Raw genomic sequence first — 15,952 nt, 5'->3', positions numbered from 1 at the left:
CAATAGTGGACTTCTATGGGGCACACTACTAATAATATGAGGACAGCATGGGCACAACAATAATAATAAGGGGCTACAATGACAATAATAATAAGGGAATACACTAGTATGCTAGGGACCTAACATGCCCCTCTCCTTCAAAAAAGTGTTTTCCTCAATGCTTGAGTAGTTCTTGATGCTTCTATATAAAATTGTCATCCTCCCATGTGGAATCTTCAGCGGGTAAGTTTTTCCACTTGATGAGATACTATGAAATTGATCGACTTCGTAGTTGTTGATTTCTTGTTTCTGTGGCTGTTTGAGGTTCCAATATGATTTTTCTTTCCTTGTCAAGTTCTGACAATATTGTTTGAATTGAGAGCTTGTCACCTATAACCTTTTTAAGCATGACACATGGAAAACTAGGTGCACTCGGGAAGATGCAGGAAGCTCCAATTTGTATGCCATAGTACCAATATTTTGTAACACCTTGTACGGACCATAATATTTTGGTGATAATTTATTATCCTTCTTAGCTTGCTTGAGGGACATTTGTTTGTATGGTTGTAGTCGTAGAAATATCCAGTCACCTACATTAAAACTTCTTTCGCTGCGATGTTGATTTGCCTATTGTTTCATTCTATTATGTGTCAAAGTGAGGTTATCCTTTAAGAGATGGAGAACTTGTTGTTGATGCTCAATGTGATCTTCCACTGCTTGAACCTTAGAATTTTCTCTTAAATATGATGTGATGGATAGTGGATGATATCCATAAAATGCCATAAATGGGGTCATTTTTGATGCAGTATGGAAGGAAGTGTTATACCACCATTTAGCCAGAGGCAACCACTTGATCCATTGTGTTTGTTTATCAGATACAAAGCAACAAGGATATCCTTCCAAACATTTTTTTCACTTTCTCAGTTTTCCCATTAGATTGGAGATGATAAGATGAGCTATGAGCTAACTGAGTACCCAAACAAGAAAATATTTCTGTCCAAAAATTTCCAGTGAAAATGGGATCTCTGTGGCTTACAATAATCTTTGGGTTTCCATGTAGCTTTTAAATTGTTTCCGTAAATGCATTAGCAACTGTACTGGCTTTAAATGGATGAGATAATGCACAAAAGTGTGCATACTTGGTAAGTCTATCAACTACCACCATGATGACACTCTTTCCTTCAGACTTAGGTAAACATGTGATAAAATCCATTTAAATCTCCTCCCAACGTTGACTTGGAATGGACAAAGGTTGTAATAGACCCAAGGTCTTAATTGTCTCAACTTTATTATGTTGGCAAACCAAACATTCTGCCACAAACTTTTGAATATCAGATTTAAGGCCATCCCAAAAAAATTCCTTTTTAACCTTGTGGTAAGTTTTTAAAAATCCCAAGTGCCCTCCTAAGAGAGAGGTGTACAATTCCAGAAGAATCTTTTGTTTGAGGTGGGAATTATTATAGAGGTATAAACCATCTTTGTACCACAACGAATCATTTTTCAAGCTAAATGTATCAGATGTATTGGGATCTTGTTGCAACTTTTGAATGGGTGCCCACACTTCTTCGTCATTCTTGAATTCATCCCTTGCTTCGTTTATCCAATTTGGTTGGATAATAGAAATGACACAAAACAATGCTTCCACGTCCTCATCCTTTCTTGAGAGTGCTTTTGCAACAATATTTTGCTTCCCTTTTTTGTAGATGATTTCAAAGTCATAACCAAACATCTTTGTGACCCATTTTTGTTGCTCTTCTGAAGATAATCTTTGTTCTAAAAAGTATTTAAGGCTCACGATCTATTTTTACCTTGAAGTGTATTCCCATTAGGCAAGGTAGCCATTTCTTAAGTGCATGTAGTATTGCTAACATTTCCTTCTCATAAATAGCTTTGTGTAAATACTTTCCTTTGATTTGACGACTTTCGAAAGCAATGGGTCTTCCTTCTTGCACTAAAACAACACCAATTCTATTTCCTGAGGCATCACAATCCACATTAAAGGTTTTTGTGAACTTTGGCGTAGCTAAGACCAATGCTTGGCAAATTGCTTCTTTAAGATGTACAAAGGCCTTCGTTGCTTCTGGAGTCCAAAAAAATGCATCTTTCTTCAATAATGTTGTTAGAGGTGCTGCTATTCTCCCATAATTCTTAACAAACTTGCGATAATACCCTGTCAACCCAAGAAATCATTGCAGATGCTTTATGGATGTGGGGATTTTCCATTCCTTAATGGCTTGAATTTTGCTAGGGTCTACCTTAACACCTTCATGAGATACAATATGACCCAGATATTCCACCTCTTGTACTCCAAAGAAACATTTGGAGGTTTTTGCATATAATTGTTTCTCCTCCAATAGTTTGAGCACCCTGTCAACATGTTGAACATGATCCTTCAAAGACTTGTTGTAGATTAGTATATCATCAAAAAATACTAACACAAATTTTCTAAGGAAGAGTTTTAAAATGGAATTCATCAAACCTTGAAATATAGAAGGTGCATTGGTAAGGCCAAAAGGCATGACCAAAAATTCATAATGACCCTCATGAGTTGTGAATGTTGTTTTTGGAATGTCTTCAATCTTCATTCTGATTTGATGATATCCTGAACGAAATTCCAACTTGGTGAAGTAAATTGCTTCATGTAATTCATCCAATAATTCATCAATGACAAGAATATGAAATTTATCTTTAATAGTGAGCTTGTTGAGCTCCCTATACTCCAGACACATGCACCATGATCCATCCTTCTTATGCACCAATATTACTGGAGTAGAGAAAGAACTTTGACTAGGTTGAATTATACTAGCTTCTAGCATTTCTGCAACCATATGTTCAATTTCACTCTTTTGGACATATGGATATTTGTAAGGCCTGATGTTTGGAGGAACACTTCCTGGAATTAAATGAATAACATGATCATGATCACAAATAGGTGGGAGGCCTTTGGGAGTCTCAAAGACCTTGGAATGATTGTCCAAAACTTTTTGGAGAAATAGATTATCTCAATGTGGGAACATCTAGTGAACATAATTGTGCAATTGCACCCCGTTGTTATTTCTTTAGAAGCTTTGACAAGTTGTTAGAGATGATTATCTTTCCCGGCTTCCCTACAATAACCTTTAATTCAAATTCTTTTCCTTCCCAAAAAAAATTCAAGAAAAGTTCTTGAAAATTAAAAGCTATCGTATCCAAAGATTGTAGCCATTGGACTCCTAGTACAACATCAGCACCACCCATTGGAATGGAAAACATTGGACTATTCAATAAATATTCTCCCATGGATAGCTTGATATTATGGCACTTTCCAGAGCAATTTATGGTTCCTCTATTTGCATACATCATTTGATACTCTGGTGCTGGATATAGGAAGCAATTTAATTCCTTGATTATTTTACAATGAATAAAATTATGGGTACTACTCGAATCAATCAACATTATTACCTTTTTCTTCTTGACATGTCTTTCTATCTTAAGGGTTTGAGGAGTGATAATTCCTGCTAATGCATTATGATGCAGGAGCATTCAACCCAAGAGAAAATCATTGTATTTTAGTAGACATAGGGGGGTCATGTGTTTTAAGGAAGTTGGATTCCTAAGTGTCGAATTAATGTAATATTCAGGCTTTTAAGTGGGTAGGATAGGAATTAATTAGATAATGTGAGATATTTTGTAACTGCTCTCGAATGAAGGAGAACATGAGTGGGTAATAATGACAAGAGAGTTGGAAGTCAATTACAACTCTTAAGGTAGTTTCATGATTCGAGGAACTAGAGAGGATTCCTAGGAATTAACTGGAGTTAGAAGTGGACATAGAGGACATTTAGGAGTTAGTTTAGTAGATTAAGGATTGGAAGCAGAATTAGTTCAACAGAACCTTTCTGGTATAAATGTAAGCCTACGGGCAGAGTGTAGGAAGAGGCCACTGATATTGAAGATCAGGCCTGAGAGACAGAGAGTCTCAATATGTAATCAATTGTTCATATTTATATATACGAAGGTTTACTCTAGAACTATATAGATGTGTGAAATGAATATTGAATGATTGAATTACGTGAAAGTTGTGTATTTTGTAACAAAGGTTGTAGGCAGAGTTGTGTAGAACTACACAGAGGAGAAGAATGATTCGGAGGAATCATAATAGATCATTGAATCCAGTTGAGGGATCAGAGTGAAGCTCTGGAGAGACCGCGATGTGAGAATTCGCAGAGGTCAAGCTCAGGGGTGTATTGAGCAGCAGAAGCGGAAGGTCGAAACCCTGAAGAAAAACCTGAAACCACAAACACTGAAAGAAACGAAGTAAAGTCAAAGTAAAGGGACGAACAAAGAAGCAAGTCGTCAATGGATGGGAACCGTTGGATCTCGGAGATCAACGGACGAGGTTGTCAGATGATAAGTGGCCAAGATTAAATTGCGTCGATTGGAATCAAGGAATGAACGATGGAGATTAACCAAAAGCGCTGGTGGAAGAGGAATCTGGAGGAGTCGTCGCAACTGTCGATGGTTGAAGATCTACGGTCATCGGACGCAAACAAGCTCGGGCATTAATTAACGAAGAAAGGCGGATTTAAAATTATAAGCGGATTATCGGGTGGAGGAAGAATGGTAAGTGGTATTAGAGGGTAGTCACCCGATTCCACTAACCGAGCGACACGTAGTAGTGAGGAGGAGAGAGGAAACCGCTTTATCGGGCGGTTAATCCTCTTGCTTATTGTCTACCCGATATCGCTATGGATTGTCGGATCCACTAAGCGCAGATCAACGATGGAGGAAGTGTCGTGCAAGTTTGATTTATCGGAACCGATAGGGTTATACAGGCGCGGTTATTATATTTTGAGTTCCGGAGGTTAATCGCATATCACAGAAGATGGGGAAACACATGTTAATGTGACCCACGGAGATGCGATTGCGATTAGTGATAAGGGAAACCTTGGAGACAGTGCAAGGACTTTAAAAGTGCGGAAAAGGTAAGTTACGTATGATTATTGTGTATTTCTATTATATAAACATTATAATAGAAATAGCGTGGATATAAGGGTTCATGTGGTTAAATTCTATATAACCAAAGTGAAGAGTGGGAAGGTTATATACATATGCGACTAAGGGTTAATGAAGGTTTATGAGGGTGAAGGAGTCTCGATAGAAAGGAAATTATGGATTAAGGCTTAGACTTGGTTAGTCTATAAATTATTCTGCAGAGATTAAGAAAGGGCCCTTAACCATATTCTAAATTAAGATTTGACTCCTTAGAGAGTTAAAATTCCTGGGACAAATGTGCTTATGCATTTGACATGCATACTGTGGGTGTAAGCTGGGGTAACCCTGCATCATTTGGTATCAGAGCAGAATTATAATTGAAACAATTGGTGTTAAAACAGAGCAAAGAAATTCTATGTGAAAGAATTGAGAAGAAATTTATGTTTTAAAGATGTTTATGCAGGCAAGAAAGGATCAGATTCTAATATGACAGAAAGTAGGCACACAGAGGTGATGTGTAGCAGAACTTGTAGATGTAAGAAACAGAGGACAATCCATTCAAGGTACAAGTGGAATGGTGGAACAAGATCATGCAAAGATCTTGAAGGTGAGGTGATATGTTCTGTTTTGATTTGATTGGAGAATGTGTGTTTGTACATTGATGCATAGATAACAACAAAAGAAGGTGAAAAGGTTGCAACATATAGAGCAGGGAGTGTTTGAATTGGTTCCAGAGGAAAGAACCAGAGAAATGCTAAGAGACTGAGCTCAGAGGAGAGAAGCTTAGTAAAGCATATGTAGCAAGAAGGAGACTTGTTACTACAAAGGTAGTGTTGCAGCTCACAAAGGCAATTCCACAAAGGATGTGGGTAGAATTGCTAAGGGATGAAGAAGTTGGTAAGACTTTCTAAGTGAAAGAAGAGGTGGTCAGAACCAAGTATTTCATTGTGATTGAAATACAAGAGGACAATTGTGTTCTTGAGAAGTGCAGATGAGTTGAAGCTTAGAAGGAGCAAAGAGAAGTGCTCAAAGGAGGTTCTAGAGATAAAGAACCAAGTGCTTGCCAAAAGACCAAGTACAGAGGAAAGCTTGGTGAGGTAAGTTGCAACAAGGAGGACTTGTTGTTGCAAAGGCTTTAATGCAGCTCATAGTAAGTGAGTAAGGAGCTCATGAAGATAGAGAAGAAGAAGATGGCTATTGACAGTCATAGCAGAGGTTCTGAGGAAGACCACAACAGAAGAAAGATGAAGAAAGAGGATGCCAAGACAAATGGCAAGAGGATGAGTCAAGAGAAAATTGACAAGGAAATTGCAGAGTTAAAAGAACAACTCGATACATTAAGGAGAATACTTTAGGAAAGACAGAGACTAGGTTGGGTATTGAGGAAGAAGCCAGTGAAGTGGCATAAGTTGCAGAGAAGGCTACAACAGAGGCAAGTAAGGTGGCTGAGGGAAAAACTCAAAGAAGCTGAGTTGGAAATGAAAATGGAAGTGTCCATTTGTGAAGCAGAATAGGGTGAAGTTCTGAGTGGAAATGAAAACTTGAAGACTGAAACTTCAAGTGAGGCCAAAAGGTTACATGGTTTTAAATCTGACAATTTGTGTATATTTGTAGGTGAAACATGTAAATAAGGACAATTTGTTGATATTGTCATAAAGGAGGAAGAAGACAAGCAGAATCTAAATTCTGTTATGAAAGAAGATGAGATAGATAGGTCTCATATACAGTTGGGGAAAGATATCAAGCAACCAAGTGAAGGGCTTGAGGAGATTGAAGAGGAGACCATCGAAGAATTTCTGAGTCATAAAGAGAACTTGGAACAACAAGGAGATATGATGGTTGAAACATCAAGTGGGACCACAGGGTTTTACGTTTTTAAAATTGATATTTTGTCTGTGGATGCAGAACAAATGCAGGAGAATATTAATGCAAATGGTGAGACAATGATAGCTCTCGGAGAAGGTAAACAGTAAGAGATTAAAGGTAAACTTGAAAAAGAGACTATGTTAGCTGAAAACATAGTAAAGGATCCTCAGTTCACCATGACGATAGGCACAATGGAAATAACCATGGAAGCTATTGAGACAGTCAGTAAAAAGAAGGACATCTACTGAAAGATGTTAAGAAGGAAGAAACCTTTGGAGAAAGGACATCTGACGATTGGTCACTAACAAAGGAGGGTTTTGTAGAGGATGAGCAATCTTTTGAAGTTGTCAAAAGTATGGAAAAGTATCTTTCAGAAGATGAATACTCTGGAGTAAAGGATAAGGGAGAATATCTCTTGAATGAGGAAGGCAGTGACTTATTGCAGCAGAAAGAACTTAGTAATGAAACTGTTACCACACAGGGACGATTTCTTGTGGGAAAAAGAGATGAAGTTTAGTTTGAAGAATTGATATGTGAAACAACAGTTGAAACTGTTGAGCCTTGTAATTTTCAAACTGACAATTCGTTTATAAATGCAGGGATTATAAGTGATGATGAAGTACTTGCGAAGTGTCACAGAGAAATTGCATTGCTGGAGTATTTGCTGGGAAATTCAGAGTATGACAGTGTGATTGTAGAGGAAGAAGTTCACTATAGTGAACAAGGACAAAAAGACATCATTAGAGCAGATGGTGTGGAGGAGAGACTAGTTGACAATCTCATGAATTATTTTGAGAATTCAAAACAACATACTGATGTGCTGACAGAGGAGAAAGGAACAGAGCAACAAACTGAATTGTTGCCAAAGGAAGATAAGGCACAAAAGCCTTATGTTTTTTATTTTAACAAGTGTTTTGTGAGTGCAGGTTTAGTTGCAGATGTTGGAGGAAATTTGGCACAGATGAGCAACCAAATAAAGATGAAAGAAGATCATGTGGAAGAATTTAATCCATGGAACAGAGATGCTCAATTACTGGAGAGAATGCTGGAAAGTCATGATTCAGTGCAGACAGAAATAATCATGAAAGAGGGTAAGGATGAAAGGGAGGTAGTAAGCGTAGGACTCAAAGCAAAAGTTGGAGCAAGAGAAAGAGCAATGTCTATAATGGTAGCAAGAGAAAAAGTAGAAGAAAAAGTAAGCCAACAACTACAAAGTGGGAGTAACCTACAACAATTTGAAGAGTTAGTGGACAACAACAACAACCTGAAGCAAAGAGAAAGAGGAAGAAGTAAGAGGCAGAATATGGACCAGTCCAAATATGAATTGGGGACAAAGATTGAAGAATTATGGCAGTTGATGATCAAACAATCCATATGGAGGAGAATAATCGCAGCAGGAAGCATGATCAATCAGAACTTGAACCTGATTGAAAAGAAGAGGAAGATGAAATAGAATACAGTAGACACACAGTAGCAACAAAGGTGCAAGGCATTTGGGTAGCTACAAACTAAATTTTGGGACCTTGGAGGTTTTCTATCAACTTATGAAGACACATGATCAGGAGATCATGAATATTTTCTACTTTGGGAGTCTGATGCAGGAGCATTCAACCCAAGAGAAAATCATTGTATTTTAGTAGACATAGGGGGGTCATGTGTTTTAAGGAAGTTGGATTCCTAAGTGTTGAATTAATGTAATATTTAGGAATTAATTAGATAATGTGAGATATTTTGTAAATGCTCTTGAATAAAGGAGAACATGAGTGGTTAAGAATGACAAGAGAATTGGAAGTCAATTGTAACTCTTAAGGTAGTTTCATGATTCGAGGAACTAGAGAGGATTCTTAGGGATTAACTGGATTTAGAAGTGGACATAGAGGACATTTAGGAGTCAGTTCAGTAGATTAAGGATTGGAAGCAGAATTAGTTCAAAAAAACCTTTTTGGTATAAATGTAAGCCTACGGGCAGAGTGTAGGAAGATGCCACTGATATTGAATATCAGGCCTGAGGGACAGAGAGTCTTGATATGTAATCAATTGTTCATATTTATATATACACAGGTTTACTCCAGAACTGTATAGATGTGTGAAATGAATATTGAATGATTGAATTATGTGAAAGTTGTGTATTCTGTAACAAAGGTTGTAGGCAGAGTTTTGTAGAACTATGCAGAGGAGAAGAATGATTCAGATGAATCATAATGGATCATCGAATCCAGTTGAGGGATCAGAGTGAAGCTCTGGAGAGACTGCGATGTGAGAATTCGCAGAGGTCAAGCTCAGGAGTGTGTTGAGCAGCGGAAGCGGAAGGTCGAAACCCTGAAGAAAAACTCGAAACCACAAATATTGAAAGAAATGAAGTAAAGTCAAAGTAAAGGGATGAATGAAGAAGAAAGTCGTCGATTGATGGGAACCGTTGGATCTCGGAGATCAACGGATGAGGTTGTCAGATGATAAGCGACCAAGATTAAATCGCGTAGATTGGAATCAAGGAATGAACGGTGGAGATTAACTAGAAGCGTTGGTGGAAGAGGAATCTGGAGGAGCCGTCACAGTCGTCGATGGTTGAAGATCTACAGTCATTGGGTGAAAACAAGCTTGGGCATTAATTAACGAAGAAAGGCAAATTTAATTATAAGCGGATTATCGGGCGGAGGAAGAATGGTAAGTGGTATTAGAGGGTAGTCACTTGATTCCACTAACCGAGTGACACGTAGCAGCAAGGAGGAGAGAGGAAACCGCTATATCGGGCGGTTAATCCTCGTGCTTATTGTCTACCTGATATCGTTGTGGACTGTCGGATCCACTAAAAGCAGATCAACGATGGAGGAAGTGTCGTGCAAGTTTGATTGATCGGAACCGATAAGGTTATACAGGTGCGATTATTATATTTTGAGTTCTGGAGGTTAATCACTTATCAGAGGAGATGGGGAAACACATGTTAATGTGACCCGCGAAGATGCTATTGCGATTAGCGATAAGGGAAACCTCGGAGACTATGCAAGGGCTTTAAAAGTGCAGAAAGGGTAAGTTACACATGATTATTGTGTATTTCTATTATATAAACATTATAATAGAAATAGCACGGATATAAGGGTTCATGTGGTTAAATTATATATAACCAAAGTGAAGAGTGGGAAGGTTATATACACATACGACTAAGGGTTAATGAAGGTTTATGAGGGTGAAGGAGTCCCGATAGAAAGGAAATGATGGATTAAGGGTTAGACTTGGTTAGTCTATAAATTATTCTGTAGAGATTAAGAAAGGGGTCTTAACCATATTCTAAATGAAGATTTGACTCCTTATAGAGTTAAAATTCATGGGACAAATGTGCTTATGCATTTGACATGCATACTGTGGGTGTAAGCTGGGGTAACCCTGCATCATATTACAAGATATGGTCGGATTCATTTCTTCTTTCTCTAGCGTTGGTTCTTGGTATATATCTTCTTCTTTTGACGTTTCTTGTTCATTTTCTTCCTCCTCTTCACAATCTATGTAAAATAATTTCTTCTCAGCACACTTTTGACCTTTATTGTATTTGCTATCACAACTGTAACAAAGCTTTTTTGCTCTTTTTTTTTTCTTCCAATTGTTGTGTGTCAACCTTGTAGGTTGTGGAAGGCTAGGGGCAGCAACACTTCCATCTTTATAGTTGTGAGTGGTAGGCTTCCTTGTTGCCATAATTTTGCTTTCAATTTTTCTTGCCAACCTGAATGTCTTTTCCAATGAATCAGGTTCCCAAAGGTGAACCTCATGTTGGATGTTATCCTTTAAAGTTCCTATGAACACATCAATCCTATGCTCATCTGGAATATTTTTTAGCCTTATATTCAATTTTTGGAAATCCTCAATGTGCTCCACCATTGAACCATTTTGTTTGAGATTTATCAATTGGCTAAAGAAAATGTTGCTTTTTGTATCCTCATAATGTGTTATCATTTTCTCCATAAAAATTGACCAAGTGACAATTTGTTTACGAGAGAAAAGCCATCGATACCATACAAACTGATTGGGTTCTAAATATAAAGTTGCAATTCGTATCTTTAGTGTGTTTTGCGCATTATGGATATCAAAATATTGCTCCATTTGTAGTATCCATGTTACGAGATCCTTGCCATCAAACTTCCTCATGTCGATCTTTGGAATATGGTGGGTCTTCAATTCGACGTTAGAGTCTATGAAATGATCATTAAAATTTCTTTTGTTCTCATCATGAGTTTCCTCTACCACCTTTTCTCTGTTAGGAAGAATTTCCTATAGCAACTTTGCCAAACCCTTTCAAACCTTCCATGTCTTCAAATCTTCAATGTTTCTTTTCATACCATCCATCTTAGCTTCCATGCCATCCATTTTAGCGTTCATCTTAGCTTTTGTTACTTTTTGTGAGAGTGAAATTTGTTGCACTTGGTCTCGTAATTTTGAAATATCATGTTGCATTTCTTCCTCTTCTTCATGAGTCATAGTAGAGCTTTCGGGTTGCTTACTAGGTGTTGCCATTTTCTTTGTTTGGGGCATCAATTAATGATAATTTTCTTCACCATGCCTTTTTAATTACTTCAAACTATTTTTTCAAACAAAACTTATGCAAATTTTAAAAACACTATACAACTCTTTTCTTCTTTGTAGAAGCTTGATATTGAATCTGCTTTATATGTAATTTCGGATCCCCAATGTCTGAGATTTTGTTCTGTGGTAGCACTTTGAGTTCTCTTTCCAACCCCACAAGTCTAATCAATATGGATTCTCCAAGAAAGAGCTATGTGAAATCTCCCACGATGACTTGGTTATGGACTAATTCAGTAGAGCGAACTTGTACAAAGTTCCACATGTCACAGTTTTGACTTTCAGACCTGAAAACAATACACATGAAACTATAGTTAGTCCTCTTTTTGTAACTTCTTACAAAATTTCAATCTGATGCTCAGATAAAAAGTTATGATGATTTTTCCAAGGTCACGTGTTTGGGATGTAATTCGGGAGCCTGGAAAAACCCTAACTTCCTTGGATCATATCTTCGAAAATATAGCGAGCCAAGATCTGAAATTTGGACCCAAGGTTCATCACGATTTCAACACAAATGCCTTTTAATTTCAGCTGCTAAAACTTCGTAGAAAAACAGTTATAGCAAAAAGACCACGATGACCTGTTTGAAGTAGTGAAACCCTAAAATCCAAAGCTCTGATACCAAATGTTATGAAACCAACTCACAAAATAGAAGAAAAAATAGATCAATGATTTCAAAATCAGCCTCTTCGAGGGGGCAACCTTCTATACATTACACAAATGAATAATTCTTGGATGATTCAAATGACAAAACCTATTTTCTATATATAGGAGTCTAAGGGGTCACAATATAATCAGAGTCGACATAACAATAATAATGTAAGGGCACAACAATAACAATAGTGAACTTTTATGGGGCGCAATAATAACAATATGGGGACAACATGGGCACAACAATAACAATAAGGGGCTACAATGACAATTACAATAAGGGAATATACTAGTATGATAGGGACCTAACATGCAAAATATTGCGTCCAACTAGAGATTTGCTCTGCAAGGAAAATATTGGTTGCTCCTTCTTCCTCTGGTAATCCTCGAACTAGAGAAATTTGATTTCTCTATCGCTTTATCAGAGAAATCAATTTTTTTCTCAATAAATTGACCCTCCTGACCAAGATAATGCATTGCCTTTGAGGGTTTCCAACTGCTGCTTATGCAGATCTACGAAATTCCTCTTCCATTCTGCTACTAAGCTCTCCAGCTTGCAATCTGCACTTTGATACCATGTGAAAATTCGGCTAACCCCAAATCATATTGCAACAATTGAAGTTATTTCTTATATTTGTTAATTTAATTAAAAAAAATATTTGTTGTGTGCTATGGAAAATATCGAAACAAATACATTGCAACCTTCACAAAACAAAAACTGCAGAAGAAATAAAAATGCTAGAAGAAATAGATGCACACATACAAAATACATCATTATTTTTTGACTAATTCCTCGGAAAAACCCAACTTGGGAAAACCGGTGTAACACTTAAGAGCTTTATTATTAAGCTGTAGTGAAAATCTGAGTACAATCAATGGATGCTTAAACTAGCAATTCAAATAGAGAAATAACTGGCAATAATAACTAGTGAGAAAGTTTTCTCACTCCACAGGCGATCCAACACTGGCCTCAACTCGAAATGAGCTGCTCCTTACTCCATTTGTGCAGTCACTGCGTCAGCCTACACAGTTACTGTGTCCCACAAGCTCGGAACTGCATCTTCTCTCATTGTCTCGTCAGCTGCTGTCTGGGAAACTGATACTCTTTGCCTTTAGACCCTCTGCCCAGCTTCTGGCTTAGAATTTATCCTTCTCCCCAGCAAAATGGAAATCTCCCCAAGAGGGCTTTGCGTTGCCTCTTTGTGGCAATCTCTACCTCTTTGTAATGTACTTGTCAGAACTAGAAAAACTTCCTCTAGTCTCACTATCTCTGCCCATTTCTCACTACTTCGATCTCACTGAATCAGCTCCGACAACTAAATACTGCTACTTTGGAGATTGATTTCCTAGCAAAATCGAATGTTCAACTAATTTGGTGTGTCTTCTCTAAGCTCCATCGACTTCTTCTTATAATCCTCTATTGAGACTTCGACGAGCATGATTAAATCTTAATCTATGACTAGGATTAACTAGAAATCGATCCATGTACTTTTCTAGAACATTCCCACCATGACTTGATTAATTTTGATTAATTAATCACATTTCCTAAGTTTAGACTTAGGAAATATTAAAAACTGACTAATAAATCTAATTAAATCGTCTCTAGGTGGAATTTTCAGAAATGATTTCTGGGAAATAGAGAATACATCTATTCTAACCTCTCCACCAAATCTCGTGGTTAGAACACACCTGATGCTACAAAAACTAACAAGAATTGGGTAGTGCCTTGAGGGTCTATGTCTAAATGTGCATTTCTCCTTCCAAGGGTTGAATTAATTTATAATCTCTTGATGTAAAAATATTTTAGTGCATGGTTACTCATAGTTAGACACCATGACTAAAATATTTGAGGGTGAAAAAAATAATTAATCCCCTTTAGTCATTTAATTAATTTTTTCTGACAAAATTGAATAAAAATCCTAAACTAGAAAATTAGTTAATTTTGAATTAAAAAATAATGTGAGAAATTAAAAACTCTCCAAGTGGGAAATAATAAAAAAATTCACGGGTCAAAGAAGAATTAATGTTTGGAGGTCCTCCACCAAGGGAAAAATGGATTTTTTAAGAAAATCTGACCCCTTGGACTTTGGTGGTTAAGTGAAAGTGATTTTTTGAAGATATTAGTCCAAAATATTATTTTTGGATTAATAAAAAAAGGGTTTTTAAGAGAAATTCGATTTTTTCCTCAAAAATAAAAAAATCAACAGTGAAGATCAAGTTATTTTCAAAAGAAGATAAACAAACAAGATTATTTTGATAAGGATCAAACCAACTAGCCGTTATTTCCTCTTGGAGGGGTTTTATTTTCTCATTTTCTATATAAGGAAGCTATCACGCTGCTCAACTAATGATCTTTGGATGATGTAATCTCGTAGTTTTAAAGATTGGTCGGTCTAAATCGAAAACCAGTCAAACTAGTCGGTTCACTGGCAAAACTATCCAAACCGGCCAAAAAACTTGGTCAAAGACACCATTTCACCAATTTTTCAGAAAAGTCGGACCTAAGTAGTCGGTTTATTATGGAACCGACTAGTTTATGGGTAAACCAGCCAGTTCCATCATAAACCAACGTGTTCATTGCCACGACAGCTGCGGACCCACCAAGCGGGTTTTTGGAAGCTTCTGAGGTGGTTTGGAGGGAAACTAAGTGTTGCTTCCTTCCAAAAACACCCCCTCCAAGCCACTAAAAGGAGGTCTCCCCCCTCATTTGCCTCACACATCTCATTTGGAACAAAAACAGTTAAATGATCTTGTCTTCGTGCAATACAACCTTCGACTAAGGCACAACTAAATGATGAACATAAGACCTGATCTATATCCCATTATGTTGGACGATATTGATCCAACATTAGAATGGGTGGACACTGAAGATCCTGAGTTTAATGTTGATTTTTATATTGACATGTCGTTACGGGGGGGATGAAGCAGATTTGGCAATGCCATTAGAACCAGAATTAGTAGCGGCATCAAGCAAAGGAAAACAACCAGTGGAAGGCACTAGTCATGTAGCTCGACCAAATCATACTTCCATTACATCCACTTCTATTGTTATTGGTGGCAGTGTTACTACTGAGGTTGCAGATGAGGTTGAGGCATCCTCAGACTCTGATCCAGATGATGTTTATGTAGCTCCTATTGATGATCCTGTGTCTAGTAGTGTCAAATGGTGATGAATTTGATAATGATGAGGAATGATCATGTTGATCACTGATACGTACTAGTAGACTTGTAGTAGGCCAATGGCCCCATAGCTTATAACATTGTTTTTGGACTTTATAGGCCATTTAGAGCCTTATTGCTCATGTATTTTGTCCATGATATGTATTGCACTCGGTGCCATTTTGATATATTCACCTTTACATGGTATATAGATGATCAAACTTTGCATATTTTGTCTCTATTGGTTTGGAATCATGGTTTTAAATCTTAAGAATATTTTTTTCATTAAAAAATCATTATTTCATGTATATTTTTAAAAACTAGTTCATTGAGATCTTACCAGTCCTGGTTTGAAACCTGGTTTATTAGGTGGACCGGTCCGTTGTCGGTTTCGGTTTTTAAAACTATGTGTAATTTGTAACACATATATAGAGCCTTCCTTTGCTGGAATTGTATTTTTCATAATAGAAAGACTTTGGGGTTTCAAATACATGGTGTTCTTCTATCTGTTGATCTGTGGTATGTGCTAGTAATTTTTCATGCTCTATATTATAAGTAATTTATAATTGTTATTTCATTTGTTGCAAGATGAACATCTATTGGTATAGATATCTTGCCTTATGTGTTGGGTTCATATCTACAGATCTGAATCTCTTATGATCTAACAATTCATCTTTTAAGTTTGAATAAAGATCTATAGGTATGCTAGCCCTTGGTCTCCAAGTTCACAGATCACGAGGAAGAATTGGTTGTG

The 15,952-nt window shown here is 37.1% G+C and overlaps 1 protein-coding gene across 1 annotated transcript in view; it reads left to right on the top strand.

Annotated features, from left to right (window-relative positions):
* Positions 1-15,634, top strand: part of LOC149206174 (proline--tRNA ligase, chloroplastic/mitochondrial-like) — a 279,776-nt gene extending 264,142 nt beyond the window's left edge. Inside the window, exon 10 of the mRNA XM_089395332.1 lies at positions 15,568-15,634. Coding sequence (XP_089251458.1) covers positions 15,568-15,619 — 52 coding nt within the window. The 3' untranslated portion in view covers positions 15,620-15,634. The remainder of the gene's footprint in view (positions 1-15,567) is intronic.
* Positions 15,635-15,952: the final 318 nt, after the last annotated feature.

This window comes from Pinus tabuliformis, chromosome 1_2 (assembly GCF_031772625.1).
Source record: "Pinus tabuliformis cultivar Carrire ecotype Pingquan chromosome 1_2, CPIR1, whole genome shotgun sequence".
In the NCBI taxonomy this organism is placed as follows: domain Eukaryota; kingdom Viridiplantae; phylum Streptophyta; class Pinopsida; order Pinales; family Pinaceae; genus Pinus; species Pinus tabuliformis.
The sequence above is the reverse complement of the archived record's forward strand: the minus strand, read 5'-3'. Positions and strand labels throughout refer to the sequence as shown.